The sequence below is a fragment of the Hoplias malabaricus genome, chromosome 5, assembly GCF_029633855.1.
Source record: "Hoplias malabaricus isolate fHopMal1 chromosome 5, fHopMal1.hap1, whole genome shotgun sequence".
In the NCBI taxonomy this organism is placed as follows: domain Eukaryota; kingdom Metazoa; phylum Chordata; class Actinopteri; order Characiformes; family Erythrinidae; genus Hoplias; species Hoplias malabaricus.
Window position 1 is genome coordinate 43,106,628 of NC_089804.1, and position 19,513 is coordinate 43,126,140.

The 19,513-nt window shown below is 40.1% G+C and overlaps 1 protein-coding gene across 5 annotated transcripts; it reads right to left on the bottom strand.

Annotated features, from left to right (window-relative positions):
* Positions 1 to 3,349: 3,349 nt before the first annotated feature.
* mdm4 (MDM4 regulator of p53) lies at positions 3,350 to 17,345 on the bottom strand. 5 transcript variants are annotated; one of them, XM_066670232.1, is made up of 11 exons: positions 17,242 to 17,345; positions 15,656 to 15,740; positions 15,486 to 15,560; positions 14,454 to 14,587; positions 14,284 to 14,333; positions 12,476 to 12,540; positions 10,943 to 11,048; positions 10,220 to 10,380; positions 9,853 to 10,026; positions 9,199 to 9,267; positions 3,350 to 7,100 (listed from the first exon to the last, which is right to left on the bottom strand). In XM_066670232.1, exons 2-11 carry the CDS (start codon positions 15,728 to 15,730, stop codon positions 6,540 to 6,542), a joined length of 1,470 nt encoding a protein of 489 aa, XP_066526329.1. In that variant the 5' UTR covers positions 15,731 to 15,740; positions 17,242 to 17,345; the 3' UTR covers positions 3,350 to 6,539. The 5 variants fall into 5 exon arrangements, with proteins under 5 accessions (XP_066526329.1, XP_066526328.1, XP_066526327.1 ...); XM_066670231.1 differs by having other exon boundaries at positions 9,199 to 9,276; XM_066670230.1 differs by having other exon boundaries at positions 9,853 to 10,041.
* Positions 17,346 to 19,513: the final 2,168 nt, after the last annotated feature.

Sequence of the window (19,513 nt, forward strand, 5' to 3'; positions counted from 1 at the left end):
GTAAGTTCCGGGCCCACCGCGACACTGAACTGGATAATGGCTTACAGTCAATGAATGAATGTTACAATTAAACTTAATATTATTTTGTAGTAGTGTAACATCATGTTATTATTAGTTATTAATTGTTGTCATATTTTAGAGGCAAGTTATTTTCTAATAATGTTTAAGAGGCAATGATATTGTTAGTTGTTTTTATTACTAATAGTAGTTGTATTCTGCACCATTTCAAAACAACTGTATCACAACCTGGCAAAGAAACAACAATACATCAGATCTTCATAAGCACAGCCCAAAGATTTTTTTTTTCTTTTCAAGTGCTGCAGATGAAACATCACTGAACATTTTAGCTCATCGAAAGGAGAATGCAAACGGTCCAGATCAACCACGTCAGCTGTGCTAGCTAGCCCTATGGGAAACGGGCAATAGGGGGCCATCTTAGCCACCCAGAATGCAAAGTCAATCGTGATTTTTCAGATTCCTGACCTTGGGCCACTGAGGCATCTGTTGGATCCGAACCTGTGATGTCTCGGGGATGTGGTCAACTCCTGAGAGAACTTGGATTGGTGTGATCCAGAAACCATTCGACTTCAGGACCAGATTGACTGGCGCTAACAAACGCTTTCAGAATTTCAGAAGCATGAGCAGGTGCCCAGAACCTTTAGGCCATACAGGGAACGGGCTTGTCATATTAGCTTTGGATTCATAAAGAACGCAAGTCAGAGAGTTGCTCATTCACACTTTACTCAATGAGAGCATGAGAGTAGAAATCCAAGGCAGGCCACTCCCACTGCTTTCAAGCCAAGGTCAGGTTAGCACGTGTGTGTGTGTGTGTGAGCGTGGCATGATGAATATGCGACCCCCACTGATTATTTCTTGTCAGTTTTAGCTGGTGTAATGTTAAGGCCAGGCCATTAACTTGATCAAAGGAATGTGATTAAAGCAATGACCTTAAATGGGAGATAAGCAAATTGAAGAAGTGCAATTACCCTTCTGAGAGGGCACAGGGAGATACCGCCCTATGAATCCAATTTCACTGGGTATCGCTCCATCTTTCCTTTAACATGACCAACGTTCTGAAACAATTACATCACCAAGTGTAATACCAAGTACTACTTACGCCTAAATTAAATTGGATGCCACAAAGTGCATAATTCAGTCCGTCTCTCTGTGTAACAGTTGGTTTAATAAACGAGGCCACTGTTCAACTGAGGGAACACACGCACAAGACTAACATTACCGTTTAACACCAGAGGTGGGCTGTAGTGATTATATTTACTCACTTATTTGCTCTTACCTGAGTGCACTGTTGGAACACGCTGTGGACAGAGCTCTGGACAATCACAGGGCATCACACACTCACCCAGTCGCTCAAGCAATTTGGCATCCTCATTTATTACAACACACCATAACCTTGCATTCCTGGAGGTTTGGTAAGACGACAATGTCAAATATCACCCTCAGTATGACCTCACACAGACTGCCTCTCTAATCTGTGGTGATTTCAGTCAATGGAAAGACACTGAGACGTACTGAGATTGTTGGGGACTTTGAAGCTCTAGACACGAGTGTTTATCACGTCCTTTAAACCTGTGAAGCACGTCTCATTTGATAAACACACGTTTGGTGTTGATTCCTTCCCTTTCCTCAAATTTTAAGACTCAAGGAAAGAAAATCTTGATGAACAAATAAATAATAGAGATCCATGCCTCTAGGCTCTAGACTGCATTCTGATCTGAAGCAGGACCTGTCTCCTGCAACATCACAGACCATTACTGCCCTCTTCTGGATAACAGGTGAGTTACACTGTGCAGATGATAAGAGCTGAGACAAAGCATCAGAGGTGGACTTCAGAGCTGTGGGGTTGTAGGTTCAACCCTTGTCTCCGGTGGAGGTCTCCCTATGAATAAGAAAAAAAAAGAATGAATTAATTAAGCAATTAAATCAAACACATTGTTTAAAAGTTTACCTTCTGTTTCTTTAAGGTGGAGTCTTTAGAGCAGGACTGAGCCAGGCTCGGACCAGAGGGGTATAAAGACCCCAGCAGTGGAACTACGTTTCATGGAGAGATGGACCGGGAGGTTAATACCTCAGCCTGGGCTCATGAGCACAGAGGTCCTTTATTTGAAGAGGGTAGGCCATGGAAAAGGTTTGGAAACAGATTTTGATTCTCATTTGATGCAACGATAGCTAATTTGATCATGACTTGTTCGAGCGTTTATACTCATGCATCCAACTGGAATTTAAAGCCACTGTTTGTACCTTTAATGACTAACACGCACATCTATGCTACCCTTTCTCTGAGAGCGTACCAGTGTGTGTTCTGAAAGTGGCCCGTCCATCTCCACTGTCCTCCACACATTAATCATTTACTCCACCTTTCTTCTCTCTAATTGGCTGTTGCCCTAGTAACGGTCATATTTCTGTCTTACTACAGGACTTTGGGAACTGAGAGACAAAAGCAGCAGCTGAAAAATAGTATCATTCATTGATTGATTGTCTGTAAGCATTTATACAGTTCAGGGTGGTGGTGGGTCCAGAGCTTACCTGGAATCACTCGGTGTACGGCAGGAGGGGTGCCAGTTCTTCACAGCGAGACACACACACACTTACGGACACTTCGACCTGACAATCCAAGTACCAACGTGTGTTTTTGGACCGTGGGAGGAAACTGGAGCACTTGGAGGACACCCATGTGGACACAGGGAGAACCGAATACATTTTATTTAGAGGAAAAATGGCACAGCGCTGGTTTGATTGGGAGTAGTGCATTTACCTTAAACTTCTGAATTGTCCTCAAAAAGCTTGATGAGAAACGGTGATCACGATATATTTCTAAATTTCAGTCGATACGAGAATATTCCGATATCAATATAAACAACTTAAAAGCCACAGAAAATCTGCCAGGAACCAACATCAAACATAAACCTCTTGGCTTTAATCAAGATGGATATTTTTAATCATCTTTAAAATTGAGGGCAGTGGCCTGTAACGACCGTCAGTGAGAGGAGCGGTAAATCATGAAATATTTTATATTGTGATAGATATCGATAATGAATTATTGTCCAGCTCTAGTTGGGGGGGGGGGGGTGCCTTTTCTGAACATTTAATTAAAATCATTTGTGTTTAGTTTAGTTCATTGACTCCATTCCAACTCTGAACTCAATCGTCAAAATCACTGTTTTGGACTTCGTTAATATCTTTTCACTCTTTAGTTTTCCAGCATGTGGTTCACGTGATCAATAAAGACGTTGTAAAACGATTATGGTTTATGTTTCTATTGAACTATGGCTCTTTTTGTGACAAAACAACGGACCCTTTAAAGACTGCACCGTGAACCAAAACAAAGGCTGAATTTTTTTATATTATTTTGCATTATTTATTTAACTAAAAACAAATGCTCCTCAAAAGCAGGAAACATGATCTGAAGCAGAGTCCATGTCTGAGGAAAACAAACAAAATACAAACACAAACTTCAATAATTATGGCAGTGACTTTAGCACATCTCTCAGGTTGTATCCCATGAGGCGTAATAAAGGTAAAATACAGTGCGCACCTTTACAAGGCTTCGCGCTATTCCACAACTCAAACAGAACTCTGGGGATGGATACACACCACAGCTAATATAGCTTCTCATCCCCAATACACACACACACACACTACACATATCCTTTACTTGGAATAACAGTTCTCCAAACATTTCCACGTCAACAGTGAGGTGAAGAGCAGTAGAACAGTCTCTATGCAGTATGTAGAAAAGGATAATCGTCGGACTCCCCCTGGTGGCAAGGAACATGCTTGCAGTTAGTGCTTCTACAATACATTACTATGCTTCTGACATCGATGGCACTGGCCCTGAGCAAACAAATGAAGTTGTCAAGAGGCAGAACACACACATTAGGCAGTTTTCCATAAGCTGAAAATGAAGAAGGTAAATATAACAGAGTGCTGTAGTTGGAAACAAAACAGTTAGCTGCACACGTCTCACCAGGATCAGAGATAAATAACACAAGAACAGAAAGGTTTGTATTGGGTCACTGGGTTAATCTTGAATAAACAAACTGCAGGCGCAAAAATGGTTATCATTTTGTTCTTCCACAAAACAGCAGCACTGGACACACCTTCAAATTATCATCATTTTTTTTCTTTTTCAAAAAACAAAACACACAAAAAAACATTATATTACGGGCATCAAGTGGTAAAAACTGTTGGGGGAAAGAGCACCACTTTGGAATAAGACTATCTTTAAATCTATGAGGAATTGTTATGTTATAAATGTGGTCATAAACAGTTTTATAACATTAATAAGCTGTTAATATATAAAAGAGTGCAACAGTGAACCATAGTTGACCAAATACTCAGCCCACTTTCGTCTGTACCATTAAAACTCAGACTACAGTCAGTGTTAATGTCAGTTTCACCCAATTCTTAATCAGAGTGTTGCCCTTTTAATTTATACATTTGTATTTATAAATAAGACTTGTCAGTTAAAGTTAAGACTTATTACGCACACGTCGAGGTATTTACGAACAGTTTATAAAGATAGTCTTATTGTAAAGTGGTACTAGAAAAAGCTATATTTTCAAAGCATGTAGAATCCTCCCAATCACTGGAGAGTCCACAGAGTTGTGCAGATCGTAAGGAAAAAGGCACAAAACTAGAGTAAAGGAAAAAGGCAGGGCTGTCCCAAATAGGGTCTGATGGATCCTGTGCTCTAGGTTCACGCCTCAGTGGTGCTCAGGCCCAGTCAGGACTGAAACTTAAGAGGAGGGCGATGAAGAAAAAAGAAAGAAAACTGTTCAGGAACCAAGCTCTAGAGCAGCGAGGAGACGTCACCCACAGCTCAAAAGCTTTTAGCCTGTTCCATCTGAAAGTGCAGAAACATCACAAGGTCTGCAGCACACGCCTCACAGCACATTTCAGCACATTCTGCAGACGATGACGTTTATAAATCCACCGGCTTTTTAAAGACCACAGACATTCAAAGACTATAGGAGATTAAACTGTACAAAGGGGTACCTTCTGGAACTCAGAAGACACCAGTCATTCACTAAACAAACGAGGACCATGGAGGGCACTCCATATAATTATCAGTATCCCACCGTGAATGTTTCAGTCTCTCAACCGACGAGCCGAACTAGTCACTCTAGCCCTCGAACAAAAGAACACCCCTGAACTATGTTAATAAATAAATAAATAAAACAAATACCAGTCTAACATCGACACCAAGTGAATTATTAAACCCCACTGATGTAAGCCGTCTTTGCTAGTGAACTTGTGTTGTTTCGAAACTAAAAATAATAACTCCTCATTGCTAAGGTTGATAAAGTAAAAGTAAAACGTGGCAACAGAAGCATGATCATGATCTAAGAGCTGGTCTAAATGAGTACAGGTTCCCAATATCCCCTGTGAGATTTACTTTTTTGTATTCTATTATTATCTGTTTGTAGTGAATAAATAAAAAAATAATCGGCAGTTTCTCTTTGTAAAAATGACTTGCACATTTTTACAGCACTTGCGGCTGTACCAAAGATACCAAGAGATGGACTGTAAAGAGGCTGGATTCCTGCTTAAAATGATAGACAGGGATAAGGAAGTTAGTAAATCTTTCATTTGGTTTAAACCAGTTAACGAGGTTTTAACGTCCTGGAGTGAAATAACTAGCAGAAAAATGATTATGTTCAGTATGGTATTGAGTAAGTTAATGATAAATACGGCCAATAAAATCAAGAAAAGAGTTTCCAAACACTAAATAAAAAAATCAAATGTCAACATAAACAAATAACCAGAGTGTTGAAGTGGTTCAGGCCGTTCCAATACGACCACCGAAGCTAATGTTATAAATTAGTTAACCTCTTTTGTTCGTTTTGTGGTGTTTTTAGACAAATTCAGTACGAAATAATGCCTAGTACCAAGTCATTTGTGGCTTTCCATCACCTTCACTTGACTGAAGCAGCTTGGAAATGTGCATCTCTTCATTAAGCATGCTGTGCTTGTAAAGATAAGAGCAACAATATCAGCGAGAGGCTACATTTCACACAACACAAAAGCTGAAAGTTTACAGTTGTTATAGTTGTATGCAAAGGTTTTGAAACCCCCTTTTCTAATGTTTTGAAAAATGAGAATATCTTCAATAAAGTGATCAACTGAAATATTGTTTTCCTGATAATTGTAGTGCACACTTTTGTTTGTTTACATACTCTTTAACAGGTAATAAAAATACATGAATAAAACACTCCATAACATTAGCACAGGCCACAATACTTCAATTTCTCCCAATGCGCCATGTTCAGCAAACAAATAAACTGTGCCTCAAAACGTGCTGCAATGCGTTCTCTGTACAGGGACCAACCTTTGCATACAACTGTATGTATACTTTAAGTATAATTAATCTTTACATATTTCAATACACTGCATTACCCATGCTTTTTTGGCTCAGGTTTTCATACCTCCTTTGATATTTACAGTAAAAGAGCTTTAGACACCTTTAGCAAGAGCACGTGTTTGTTTTTCTTCAAACTACACTCAGCTCAATGCTTCCATCACACTATGAAAGTCTTGATGACTTTCTGGATGATCTGGCCACATCCTGGGCAGGGCGCATGGAACTTGTGCAGCTTGCGTGCGCAGGGGAAGCAGGTGATGAGGTGGGCAGTGCGGCCGTGGATTATGTTGCCGTTGCGGGGCCGGACGCGGCAGAGCTTGCACGGCTCCAGCATGGCCTCTTGGTGACTGTTTGTTTCGGTGTCCAACATGTCCTGGCTCTCCCCTTCCGAGCTCTCCTGGGAGTTCTCCATCAGCCGACAAGGGGTCTTCCCCTTGGAGGAAGAGGCGGCGGGAACATTGCGCATGGTCTGGTGCGAGGGAAGAATGACTGGGTCGGACACGGTCCTCATGCAGTCGGGAACATCGATGCCGTCATCGTCGTCTTCGTCTTCGAGGCCCTGGGAGTGGGAGCTGCAGGCGGGGATGTCTGGGACAGAGATGGAATGGACCAGGCGGGGACAGTCTTTGTACCAATCCCTGCGCAGAGCCCAGCAGCGCATGCAGTAGCGCTGCAGAGGAGAATTGAATTTGCGGCACTCGCTGCACTGCCATGCGTCCTAAACAGAGAATAGAAGACTAGTTTATTAACACAAGAATGATCAGTGTGCAACTGTGTTGCAGAAATGGGCCTGTGCTAGTGACAGAAAACACATTTTACTACAAAGCACAACAAAGTCATAGTGTGACAGTCAGCCAGGTGGTAGTATAAAGTCATCTCTAAATAGTTTGGTGTCTTTTGTAAAGGGTGGTTACACAAAATCTAAAGGTGCATGCAAACAAGCTGTAAAAGAGCACCCTCTGTTTTTGGAGGGTTGTTGCTGGTGCATGTTTTCACTCAAGAGCAGTAGAGCATCAAGTCTGAAAGTACTGCAATAGTCATGCAAACTATATTTTTAAAGAAATAAACACCAACAGAAGAAACGCTCAGTCAGGGTTCTTTATATTTCATCACTAATGTTACACTAAAAGAAAGTATTGGTGTTTAAATAAGAACACCAAGTTAAAAAGAACAAGAATACTCAAGAACTTCTCAGCATTTGTTCTTCCAGTTTATACTCCATTGACCTTAAATGCTTATTAGAGTAAACAGCTATGATGTTCAGTCTAGCATAAATCACCCTGTCATACAACATAAATGATTCAGGGAATGTTGTTGTTCATGTCACTTCCAGTGTGAAGGCACAGCAATGCATTTTCAGCCAAAACCTAAAGAGCTACGAGGACGTCATAAACATACACTAAGATGAGCTACGGTAGGCACAGCTCAACAAGTTTTAGGGGTTCAGATTTTCAATTTTTTTAATAATAAATAAATAATTTAAAAATATTTATAAAATAAAAATATTAGGATTTGTTTTGTGTCAAATAGCTTCCAATCAGTGTCAGATATCCTCAGCTAATATCCATGTCCTGTCTTAAATCTAATCTGTAGAAGGCAGCGAGGAGCCAGTGACTTGCAAGCGTCGGTTTATTATCTATTTATTTAAATGTTTTGCAAATAAACCTTAACAAATTTGAATATCAAATTACACTGAGACATTAAATCTTAATCAGTACTGTCCTTCCTTCACTGAGACCAATTCAAGAGATACATTCCACCTACTAGATCATTTAATTTTTTTTTTGAGAGAGAGACTGAGAGACAGAGAGAGAGAGAGAGACAGACTGAGACACAGACAGACAGAGAGAGAGAGAGACTGAGAGACAGATGTTAGTTAAAGATAAGTTATGTCGACAAATGTTATAATCAGTTTTTGAGTGTCACTGGGTTTGCAGCTGCTGCTAACTTTAGCCAGATTAGCTCACTCTTTTCCTGCGTTAGACATTGATTCTGGTAATAAATGTTTTTCTCTGGATGCTGTGCGGATGAAACGTTACATTTTGTGTCGGCGGAACCCAAACTTTTTTGAGGACCATGTTAGAATCAGGGTTTTGAGAGCATCTGCTAACTTTAGCCGGATTAGCTCACTTCTTAGCGTTGGACATCAATTCTGGTAATAAGTGGTCTTCTGTCGGTGGCTGTGGTTATAACGGCTAGCGTACCATCAAAGTTACACTTCATGGTTGTAATAACATGGTCACGTGTGTATTATGAGTGATATATGGGTTGTATCATGTATTCAACATCATTTTATTCAATTGCACACATTCCCTGAAGCCCCGAGAGTCATTTGAGATTTATGTAAACATCACTCGGTGTGTGAGAAAGAGAGAAGAGAGAGGGAGAGAGAGAGAGAGAGAGAGAGAGTTAATTAGTTAATATGTAATTAACACCATATCTGCCCATAGGGCCACATTCACACAGGTAGTAAGACGTAATTGTTTTACTAAGTTTTATTTTAGATATGTTGATGTGGCCATCTATTTAAGTTTGTCACGTGTTGCTTAGGTTTTGTTACTGACAGGAATTTTAGGAGTGTAGATGCTTTCATATTGTTGAATAATTGTGCTATGGACTTTGCGGTTAGGATCTGTTGCCTCTCATGTCCAAAATCAATACAGTCCAACATTAAATGTTTTATCGTAAGCTGAGTGCTGCTTGAGAGAGAGAGAGAGAGAGAGAGAGAAAGAACACAATGGAAAGAAAACATTTATAAAAAGCACAATGTATGTGTATTTTTAACATTAAATGCATCCAAATATCTCCATGCTTACCTGTGTAGAGATCTCACTGTCTGTATCATCACTTAAACACTGAGAGTCATCATCTATCTCCTCCTGCATCTGAGAACACTGCAAATATTAAAAATATGCAAGTCATCCTAGTGGAGTATTTTTGAATGAATCAACAGTATGTTAACTTGACCATATCATAAATACTAGGTCAAATGTTATTTGAAGCATTACGCACACCATGTGACAGGAATTCTGCTGTTTGCTGTATCTTTAAGGGGCAAAACGACATGGCATTTCACCTTTAAAAGCAAGGTTTCCCAAAAATTGAATAAATATTGAATATTTGTGTATTTGCTTATTCATTTATTTACCACAGCTAAAGGTAATCAGGTTTTTGCCAACCCTTTGAAAACAGTGTGACATTCATTAAATATGAACAAAATGTGCGCTTTAACCCAATGATTTCAGTTGCAATTTATTTTACTTGTATTTTATTTGAAATCCTTATATCATTAAGAACTGGTTTTCCTTGAATTCAGTCTGAATTTAACTTTCTTTTCCTTGTAGCACAAAAAATGAAATTCAGATTATATTTTGTGAATATCACCTACCCCTATGTCATTCCACAGACGAATAAATTTATTTTATTTTAAAATAGTGGCCAAAAAAAAGTTGAAATGACAGGCTTCACACCTCCTTGTCCTCCTTGCTGTCTTTTCCTTGCTCCTCTTCTTCCTGAGGGGACTCTGTGTCACTACCTTGCTCCAGCGCCTCCTCCTTCATCTCTACGCTCACCTGTTCGCTCTCTGCCTCGTTCAGAAACCACAGATCATCGGTGGTGTCCGAAACGATGGCGGTGTCTTCCTCCTGCCCAGGAGATAACTGCTTCCTCAGTCTAGTTGTGTGGAACAAGTCACTGTGCTTTCACAGTTCTACTACAAATACGTCTTAACAAGTCTTAACTTATTACAAACGGTTCGTACCACAATGAGAAATAATTAAACAGAAATATTATTTGCAGAATAGCTACTACAAACCTTACTTGAATATGTTCTCTTACTTGATTCGTGTGAATGTCTGTTGAGCCATTGCTCCTGCGTGTGTAGTTGCTGCGCAGATTACCCAGAAACCACCAGGGTAGGCCGGACAGGTCCCACTCGTCAAGGCTCACATCTAGCTTTGGCCGTTTGCAGGCTGATCTTGGCAGGCCGTCTAAAGAGTCTGTACACACATTCAACACACTTTGTGATTAATTTACATAAGAATATTTTTAAACATTGACAAATCAAACAAATACATTTAATGTGCACCATGTTATCAGAAAATGTTTTTAATTTTTTTTATTGGCTGAATACTTGTCTCAAGTACCACCTAGTCACTTCAAATCCCAACTCTCAGTGCCCACTTGGCTTTCATTCCTGGTGTGGTTATGGATGAAAAGGCTTTGGATCGAGTGGTAGAGGAGGGGGGCAACTAGTGAGAAAAGGGGATGCCATCCTGCTTCAGCTTCAGCTTTTAACTATTTAGATTTTAACTGTGCACACAAGTTAACACAAGTTAAAGTTAAGCTGCCAGTCAGCTCATGAACTAACTTGTAAGCTCCTCATGAGGTGGACAGTGTGTACCCTGATTTAAGGCAGTGGTGTCCTGCAGGTAGAGGTTTATAATCCCACCCCTACTGCAGTTTGTCCCGCACCCGCCTGCTCCCGCCAAAAACACCACAAGAGGACATGATTAGGGTTACCAACCAAGGACAAATATGCCGGTGTGTGGGTGTACATACCATCATCCACATCGCGTGGTCTGCGCTGTGAAGAGTTCTGAGAGGTGCAGGCACTGGCACTGGCAGCACCGAAGTCTTGGCCAGAGCTAAACATCCTGCTAGACACCTACACAGCGAAGGAGAGGCTGAATCAATACCTACAGCATTATTGTGGTAACAGGCACAACAGCAGCTCCTCCACTACAGAGGCTCTTTTTGTGGCTGCAGAAAGCCACACACAATAAGGGAAAGGGAAAAGGGAGAAAGGGATTTATGCTCTGGGTTTTAAAAATGCCCAAACAACCCTCAGAAGATTAAAAATACCCTACAGCTGTAGAATACTGCAGCTACTGTCAGGAGGCAGTAATTTAAAGCACACACACATGAACCTGATTACCTAGCAGCACTCAAAAGATGTTAAAATTGTTAATATTACAATCAATGCACTGCATTAAATTGCACTATATGCAATTCAAAAAGTGGCCACACCTTTCAAATGAAGTGCATACCATGCAAATGTCAGCTGTTTTTCCCCTAAGTGTTCTAACATTCAAACAGCCTGCACTATCCATACACTCCCAAAAGGTGTAGCCACTACAAGCATCAATGGGGGAAAAAAAAAACAAACAAAACAAAAACCCCAGACTCTTGACACTGGACTTTCTTTCATCACCCAAACCAGATTCTTAACTACACCACAGCATTCCTGAGCATACCCCTGGGCATGGAATATTGCTAAGGAGTGAGAATGGATGGAGGGGTGTGGGATGGGGGGGGGGGGGGTAAAGTCGGCCAATTAGTGGAAATAGAGCTGCTGTCCTGCCAGTACAAGCGACCGGGCAGAGAAGGAAACTCTGAGTGACAAACAGAGACAGGTACTCTGTTTCCCCATTAGCCGAACTCACGCTGGTGGCTCTTAATCTCCCAAAGACCACCAGGCAAAATGGCTATGGGGATGTACAGAGACGGTGCCACTCTGTACAAACACGTCTGATGGAGGCAGCTGTTCTCCCACCCCCTCTCATGGCAAACTTCACATAGCCTGACTAGCTACCAAACTAAAATACACCAAAAACAGCAGAACATGAAATAGTCTAAAACTGAAAGGATTTAGAACTTTTAAAAATGCTTTTCAGCAAAATGATCTTTCATTTGGATAAAGCCTTTACTGGGCAAATGATGAGGATCATTTTTAGTGTTTATTTAATCAGGAAAACATTTGGAAAATGATCAGCTTATTAATAATTATTTTAAAAAAATAATAATAATTAGACTGATACAAGTGTCAACATCATTGTAAGTAGAGCTTCAGATTAAAATACTTTCAATTAATTTCTGCTACAAGTTAAATTGTCCCTTCCCATCTCCTTCCAAATACACCTCTCAACGTTTGTCTCTGAATCTATTGACACTTCTGTCAGCCTAGGAGTTCAATAGACAACCAAGGTATTATTATTATTAATCATCATTTCTGCAGTGTTTGTTAAGACCGTTCTTTGCCATGAAAGGGGCCGTTGAGCAGCATTTCTCCTGTGCACCATGCTGTCGCTTTACCTGACCAGGATCTTCACATGGAGACTCATTACAATCCTTGCTGACTGAAAGATTCTTTGCTGCATCTGCATTTCAAATGAGACATAATAACAAACAAAAAGGAAAAACAAAAAACCTGTCCTTTATTAACCAAGCACACACCATTCATTCATAGATTTGAGATTAACTTCATGCCATTAGCCAAATCTGTGGGGTAGTAAAAAGTAAAAAACATTGAAATGGCAGAAGAGTGGATACTGTAAAATGACAGTATTTCACCTGTCAAATCAAGTGTTATCAGCTTAGATGAGACACACACCGTAGCTTTATGTTCGTTTTTGATGATTTAGTTTTTTACACTGCATGTGGAAACGATGGAACATTTAGTTTGAAAAAGAACATCACCAATGCACTCAAGGGTTAAGGAGCAATAAGACTGAAGATCCTACTTGGATAATAACTGATGCTGTGTCTAATCAGATTACACTTTAAGCAAAGAACCCAAATACAAATTATTTCTGGAAACAAGTTTGGTTTTTATAAACATTTAAATATGTATATACTTAAATAACTTAATAGATTTTAATGAACATACAGTGGAACCTCTACTAACGAACTTTCCAAGATACGAACCGGGCATTTGAATATTTTTTGCCTCCACCAACGAACCATGACTCTAGAAACGAACCCGAGCCTCCTCCGAGCCGTCGGCTGGAAATGGCCACTGACCCCAATAGGCGAGTCTCCCAGCGCCCAGACTGGAGTGAGCTTTTAAGATTAGCACATTGTAGCTTTAGCAATTTAGCATTAGTGTAAATAGCAGACATCGAAATTTGTGCTAAGTTAAGCCGTATCTACGCTTTGTCTCCCCACATTCACCGCCTACTCTCCGTTATCCCCCCTCCGCCACCTCCCGTCATACAGCCAGTGCCTGTGTTACTCCTCCAGCCAGCCGTCACGTCTTCAAGGTAGCGATGTGTAACCACTTACAACTTTATTATTTCATTTTTTATTACTGTTTCCACTGTATTTCTCTTTTATTTTTAGTGACGCTACATGTATTTTTTTTTTACTAATGTGAGTGTTGTAGTGTGTTTCCATTATTTTAAATGGGGAAAATTGACTCGAGAAACGAACTTTTCCACTTACGAACCGGGTCACGGAACGGATCAAGTTCGTAAGTAGAGGTTCCACTGTATATAGATCAGGTGATGACAGAATGTGACATTCAAACACAAAGTTCTATATTTGTGATTTTATTTAGCACTGAAAGTACGCAAACATTAGAACTCACCTTCCTACTTCAAATTGTCTGAAATTCACTTTCTTGCTAATTTTAGGGTGCAAACTTTTCACCAGCCATCTACAGGTTAACAATATAAGTGCATAATGTATCTGCTGAACTTTGAAAGTAACTCGATTATTACATATTGACACCGCAGCCAAAATGACAAGTCTGATGACACCCAGCCTTGGGGTGAGAGGAAAAAAAAAAAAGTATAAAATTTATAAACATTGTTTTTTATTTTTTTAAATGATCCAAAATATAATTTATCATAATCGCCGACAACAAAAACGTATGGTGAAGCGCAGAACATATACCCCAAACACACACACACAAAAAAAAACCTCTCAAACAGGAATGCTAGTCCCTATTGGAGAGAAAATCAGCACAAAGAACAAAAAACAAGAATGTTTTGACTCAGAGGGCTGGGCACAATACAGACTCAGAGTTCAAACTGAAGGATGTACAAGAAAATCACAAACTGTGTATGCAAATCAATACTCAGACACATAGAATCATTCTCATGCAGGTGCCATCCACTTACCTGAGCAATTTAAAATAAACAAATTCCTCTTCAGCATCTCATAGACCGGGCTGTGAAACAGACAGTAGTTAAGGTGAGATGACAGTTCAGAAGACATCATATTACTGATAAACTCTTGAATTATATTAATGAATATTATTTTCAAATAACTTATAACGGATAATACTTACCTTGGATTTTTAACAGAAAAGCTCTCCACCTCCAGCAGCTCTCCAAGAGGGTCATCCTGACAATGGACTATATGCTGTCTTTGTTTATCGTATAATTCCTTCACCATGATGTACTGGCCGAGGTAGTGCATGACCTGTGGAAACCAACGGGACACCTGATGAAATACTATTAAGTACAGTCACATTAAAACCTTCCAATCATTAAGAGCACGTATCACATGACCTTTCTCACTTTTTTTTTTTTTTTTTAGAAGTAAAACAGACTGCTTTGCATTACATATAAAACAGTAAAAGCAACTCATTCTCAAACATCCACCAGTGCACAGCAGCCGAGCACAGTCCGTTCATGACAAAGTGATAGCTGTTTAAGTTTGGACAGCTTCTGAATAGTGCAATTCAGGACACCCAATCAGAATAGACGCTTGTTTGCATACATCAGGCTTAAAGGCGCAGTAATACAATTAATTTTAAGGAAAGAATAAATATTAGGGCGGCACGGTGGTGCAGCAGGTAGTGTCGCAGTCACACAGCTCCAGGGACCTGGAGGTTGTGGGTTCGATTCCCGCTCCGGGTGACTGTCTGTGAGGAGTTGGTGTGTTCTCCCCGTGTCTGGGTGGGTTTCCTCCTGGTGCTCCGGTTTCCTCCCACAGTCCAAAAACACATGTTGGTAGGTGGATTGGCGACTCAAAAGTGTCTGTAGGTGTGAGTGAATGTGTGAGCGTGTGTTGCCCTGTGAAGGACTGGTGCCCCCTCCAGGGTGTATTCCCGCCTTGCGCCCAATGATTCCGGGTAGGCTCTGGACCCACCGCGACCCTGAACTGAATAAGGGTTACAGACAATGAATGAATGAATGAATAATTATTAGGAAAGTGTCAGTAGGTGGGAGGACACCAAGAAAAAAGATAAAAAAAACTAAAACAAATTGAAGGTATGTCATTGAGCCCACTCTATTTTATCAATTGTTAAAAATGAATTCTTCAACTCTAATTTGATTCTAGTGTGAAGACTTTGGCAGCAGTTGAGTGTACTAACCTCCTTCAGAGTGAAAACCTCCTCCTGTGCTCCCGCTACACGAAGAATCTGCAGGAGGGGAGCCTTGGGCTGGACCTGCATTAGAAATATAACGTTTAAGATTTTTAGTTTTTATCTGAGAGGAGAAAGGGGAAAAAAAAAAAACAAATTAAAAGCATCAATTCACAAACCTGACTCCCCTCTCCAGGCAGGGCTCTGCATGTTGAGTTTGACCCCTGGTGCAAGGATGAAGACAGGGAGGTCATATCTGACTAACTAGAAAAGAAAAAAATAGAATGTTATACCTTTAAAGCTCTAACTTTTTGGGTATGTCTAGCAAGTCAACTTTGTGACCTTCGATTTGGGTCAAAGTGAGGGGACATAGCTGCTCTCCTTCCAGTCACTAACATTCAGTGCTGTGCAGATTAACATTTTGAGCAACGCTCCCACTAACGTTACTAAGGAAACCAGCCCCTCGAGCCCATGAAAAGGAATCAGAAGGAATTAAGCGCTATCTCAGCTTGCTGTCATGCCAAACACCCACATTCTAATGTCATCAGCACTCAGTGAGGCAGCCCACTGACCTACTTCTCATTTAAGAGCTTTAGGAGGCACCTACGTAAAACACACACACACACACACACACATCTCACGCCTTTATAGGTACTTTGTTTATATCTACAGTGGGACCTAGTATATATAACTCATTCTTTCTTTATTAGATATGAGTCTGTAAGGTTTATAACCCAGTAAAGAGTTCGCAAGAGATTAAAGTTGGCTCCCTACATCATCGCTGTGCCGTACGTTATATTTCTTATGGAATGTTCAAGCTAATAGACATGTTCTTTTAATAGATAATAAAATACTAAATAAAGCTAATTAAGGGTTTGACATCCCTGAAACGTTATTTTTATATTGAAATAATTCTGAAAGATTTACTGGACAACAGCAACATTTCATCCTCAAATATAAAAACGTAGATAGCGAGCACGCCGTTGCACAAGTATCACCAAATTACTGAGAATACATTACATACCAGCAGCTGAGGTGAAGCTGAGCCCCTAAATAGTGAGTTAGCGCTGGCTGCTCAAGTCTTGACTGGCTAGTTAGCACCGCTGGGCAGCTACATTCTGAGTCGTAGACTCTAATCTGGTTAAGTTTACCACAGCTACATATTCCAATGGAATATAAGGTCTTATACTCTCCACGTTAACGCTTGTAGATGTTTTACATATTTGCGGATTAGCTGTGGGTGTTTTCCTTAGCTATGCTAATAGTTCCTGATAGTCCACCTCAGGTTCTTTTAATTTTAAGTTCCACCTTAAATGCTGCGCGCTCCAGAGAATTACTTACTCTAAACGTTCCAGCAGCTCAATTAGGGCTCACAAGCACCTCGCTTAAATGATTGTGAACTACCACGTAATTTAAGATGGAACGGATAAATCAGGAGACCACAAAACTCCCTACAGATAAATTATTAAAGGGCTCTGGTGCTTATTTGAATTTTAACTTCCACATTACGTAGTGCTAGGATTCTACCGAAATGTCGGCTCCACCTTAAAACGTTCCAGCGCGTCCATCCTGGCGCACGAGGCTTGTAATTCGTCAGCAGCTCGTTCGAATTGCACCATTTAAGGTGGAACGAAAAAATGCGGGAAAAAGCTTAGTTGTAGCTTCAAATAACGATAGCACAATCATGCTACAGCTGAGACGATTTAACTGTAAATTTGTAAGGACGTTACCACTGCCGAAAAAATATTAATAAAATGTATCTCACCTTGGAAACACTGAAGGATTACATTGTTTTCGATCTTAAATCGGTCCCTCAGAGAGGCCTCTGTGTAGCGTCTCTGCGCGGTTAGCCGCCTACTTCCATTGACGTGGTGTGGCGCTGAGACGTAGAAGGGAGAGTCGATTACGAAGAATCAGTTCACCTAGAATCGATTCTCAAATCCGTAGATCAGCAGTGCAGGAATCGAGTTCACAAATCGACTCGACACTTCAAAACAAAAGCGACCAAATTAAAGAAATTAAAAAGTGCATTATAGCGCAAAAGTCAAAGACCAACTATTCCTTTATTCAATTTCCACCCAAAAAGGGCATTATGTATTATGTTATTAATTTATCAGTGTTAGAAAATAAGGTGAGAACACAGAATATTGAACAGAAATATCAACAACTCGCATTCATACGTGTGTATAACCATATTTATTGGATTTTGAGTGAAAATATTGTTTTATTGTATTTTTTTTCTTGAATGTAATATATCACAAAAAACACAAAATGTGCCATAATGATTACACAATGCACATTTTGTTTCCACATATTAACATCTGGTAGATTACATTAAAGGTGTGTTAGGCAATTTTATTTTGTGTTCTAACTAGTACAGGTTATATGTATAATATGAAGAAACTGATTAAGATAGTTATTTGAACAGTGGTATCAGCACAAGTGGCTGTTAGGGGCTGTGTTTATTGTTGGATTGTTGGGGTTTACCTGATTGGCTGCTGGAAGTGGCAATGACCAATGCACCATAAGTATTCAGAATGTGTGACTTCTGGCAGCTAGAAAGGTGAACGTCAATAACACACTGACGAGTCCCTAAAAACTGAACAGTGCACCTTTAATTCTCACCTCCCAAACAAAGGTAATTAAAGCTATTATCTTTGAGAGAGGTGAGAATCAACCCCCTCCCCCCCACACCTACCTGCCCCTTGGGCCTAAAAGATGTGTCGACAATCCACATGATTTCAGAGAAAAGGGAATAGCCAACAAGTATATTATATATTTTTATATAAATCTATAATTTCAATTATAATTACAATACAAGCAAAAATTAAAGAAACAAATCACTCTCAATATATTTCAAATCCTAATGGCTTTATTTATTTATATTATATATATGTATGTATATATATATTTATATATATATATATATAGTTTATATAATTTTGACCTCAATTGCTTGATTATCATTTTTTCCTTAGTTCTGTTCACTTCAAACGACAGGACATAAAGAACAAGGCATTCCACATGATCATATATTACAAAAGAGTAAAGAAAAAAAAAATAGAGTATGTGCACATCACACGCATACACACATACAATCATACACACATAATACACTTGCACGTTTGTTAGTATAAAGTGATGAAAAATGGGCAAGACTGCATCCACTGAGACAGAAAAATAAGCAAAAATAAAAAAGGATGGGGAGAGAGCGAGAGGGGGGGAGAGAGAGAGAGGGGGGGGGAGAGAAAGAGAGAGAGAGAGAGAGAGAAGGAGAGCCTTCATTAATAGATAATAAATAATTGATCATATTCTAAATCAACAAATCTGTTGCATAGTTGGAAGCAAACAGGGCTGACATTTGGCATGATAATGGTTTATATTTACAAACAGGGAGGGTCTATGGGAGGCTTAAAGGAATGTGATATTTTTGGCAGCTGAAACACACACCGACAAAAGAGGCTGTTTATGACGTTCAAAAGGCCACATGTAACCTTTTGAGAATACGCACGCACACACACGCACGCACGCACACACACACACACACACACACACACACACACACACACACAGCTGAGGCCACACTCCTGACGTAATAATGATTTACAAAATGTTAAAAGATAACTGCATTCACGTATTAAAAAAAAAAACCTCTCCAGTTTTCTTTCTAAACGGCTGTGGATTGGACTTATCGTTTATTAACAGATTTAAACACACTTGGTAACGTAATGTCACCTTTGTAGCCCTTAAGTTCTATACCACAGATTCTCTGTTATCTGGACAAGACGGGGCAGACGCTGCTGGACTGTAAACAGAGAGACTGGGGCAAAAAGCATCAGGGAAGTTTCCTGTCGAGCTCAACAGGCCACGCCACACAATCAGAAGGCTACCGTCTGAAGTAACTCAGCTTTGTCTAGGGTTAGAAAACCACAGCAGCACTCAACGAGGCTCCAGCTCCGACCTCGGTCTCGGCCTACGACTCGGTGCAAGCGCAGCCTCGGCTCTCAGGCAACCGACACAGTGGTGTGTTTTGCTGT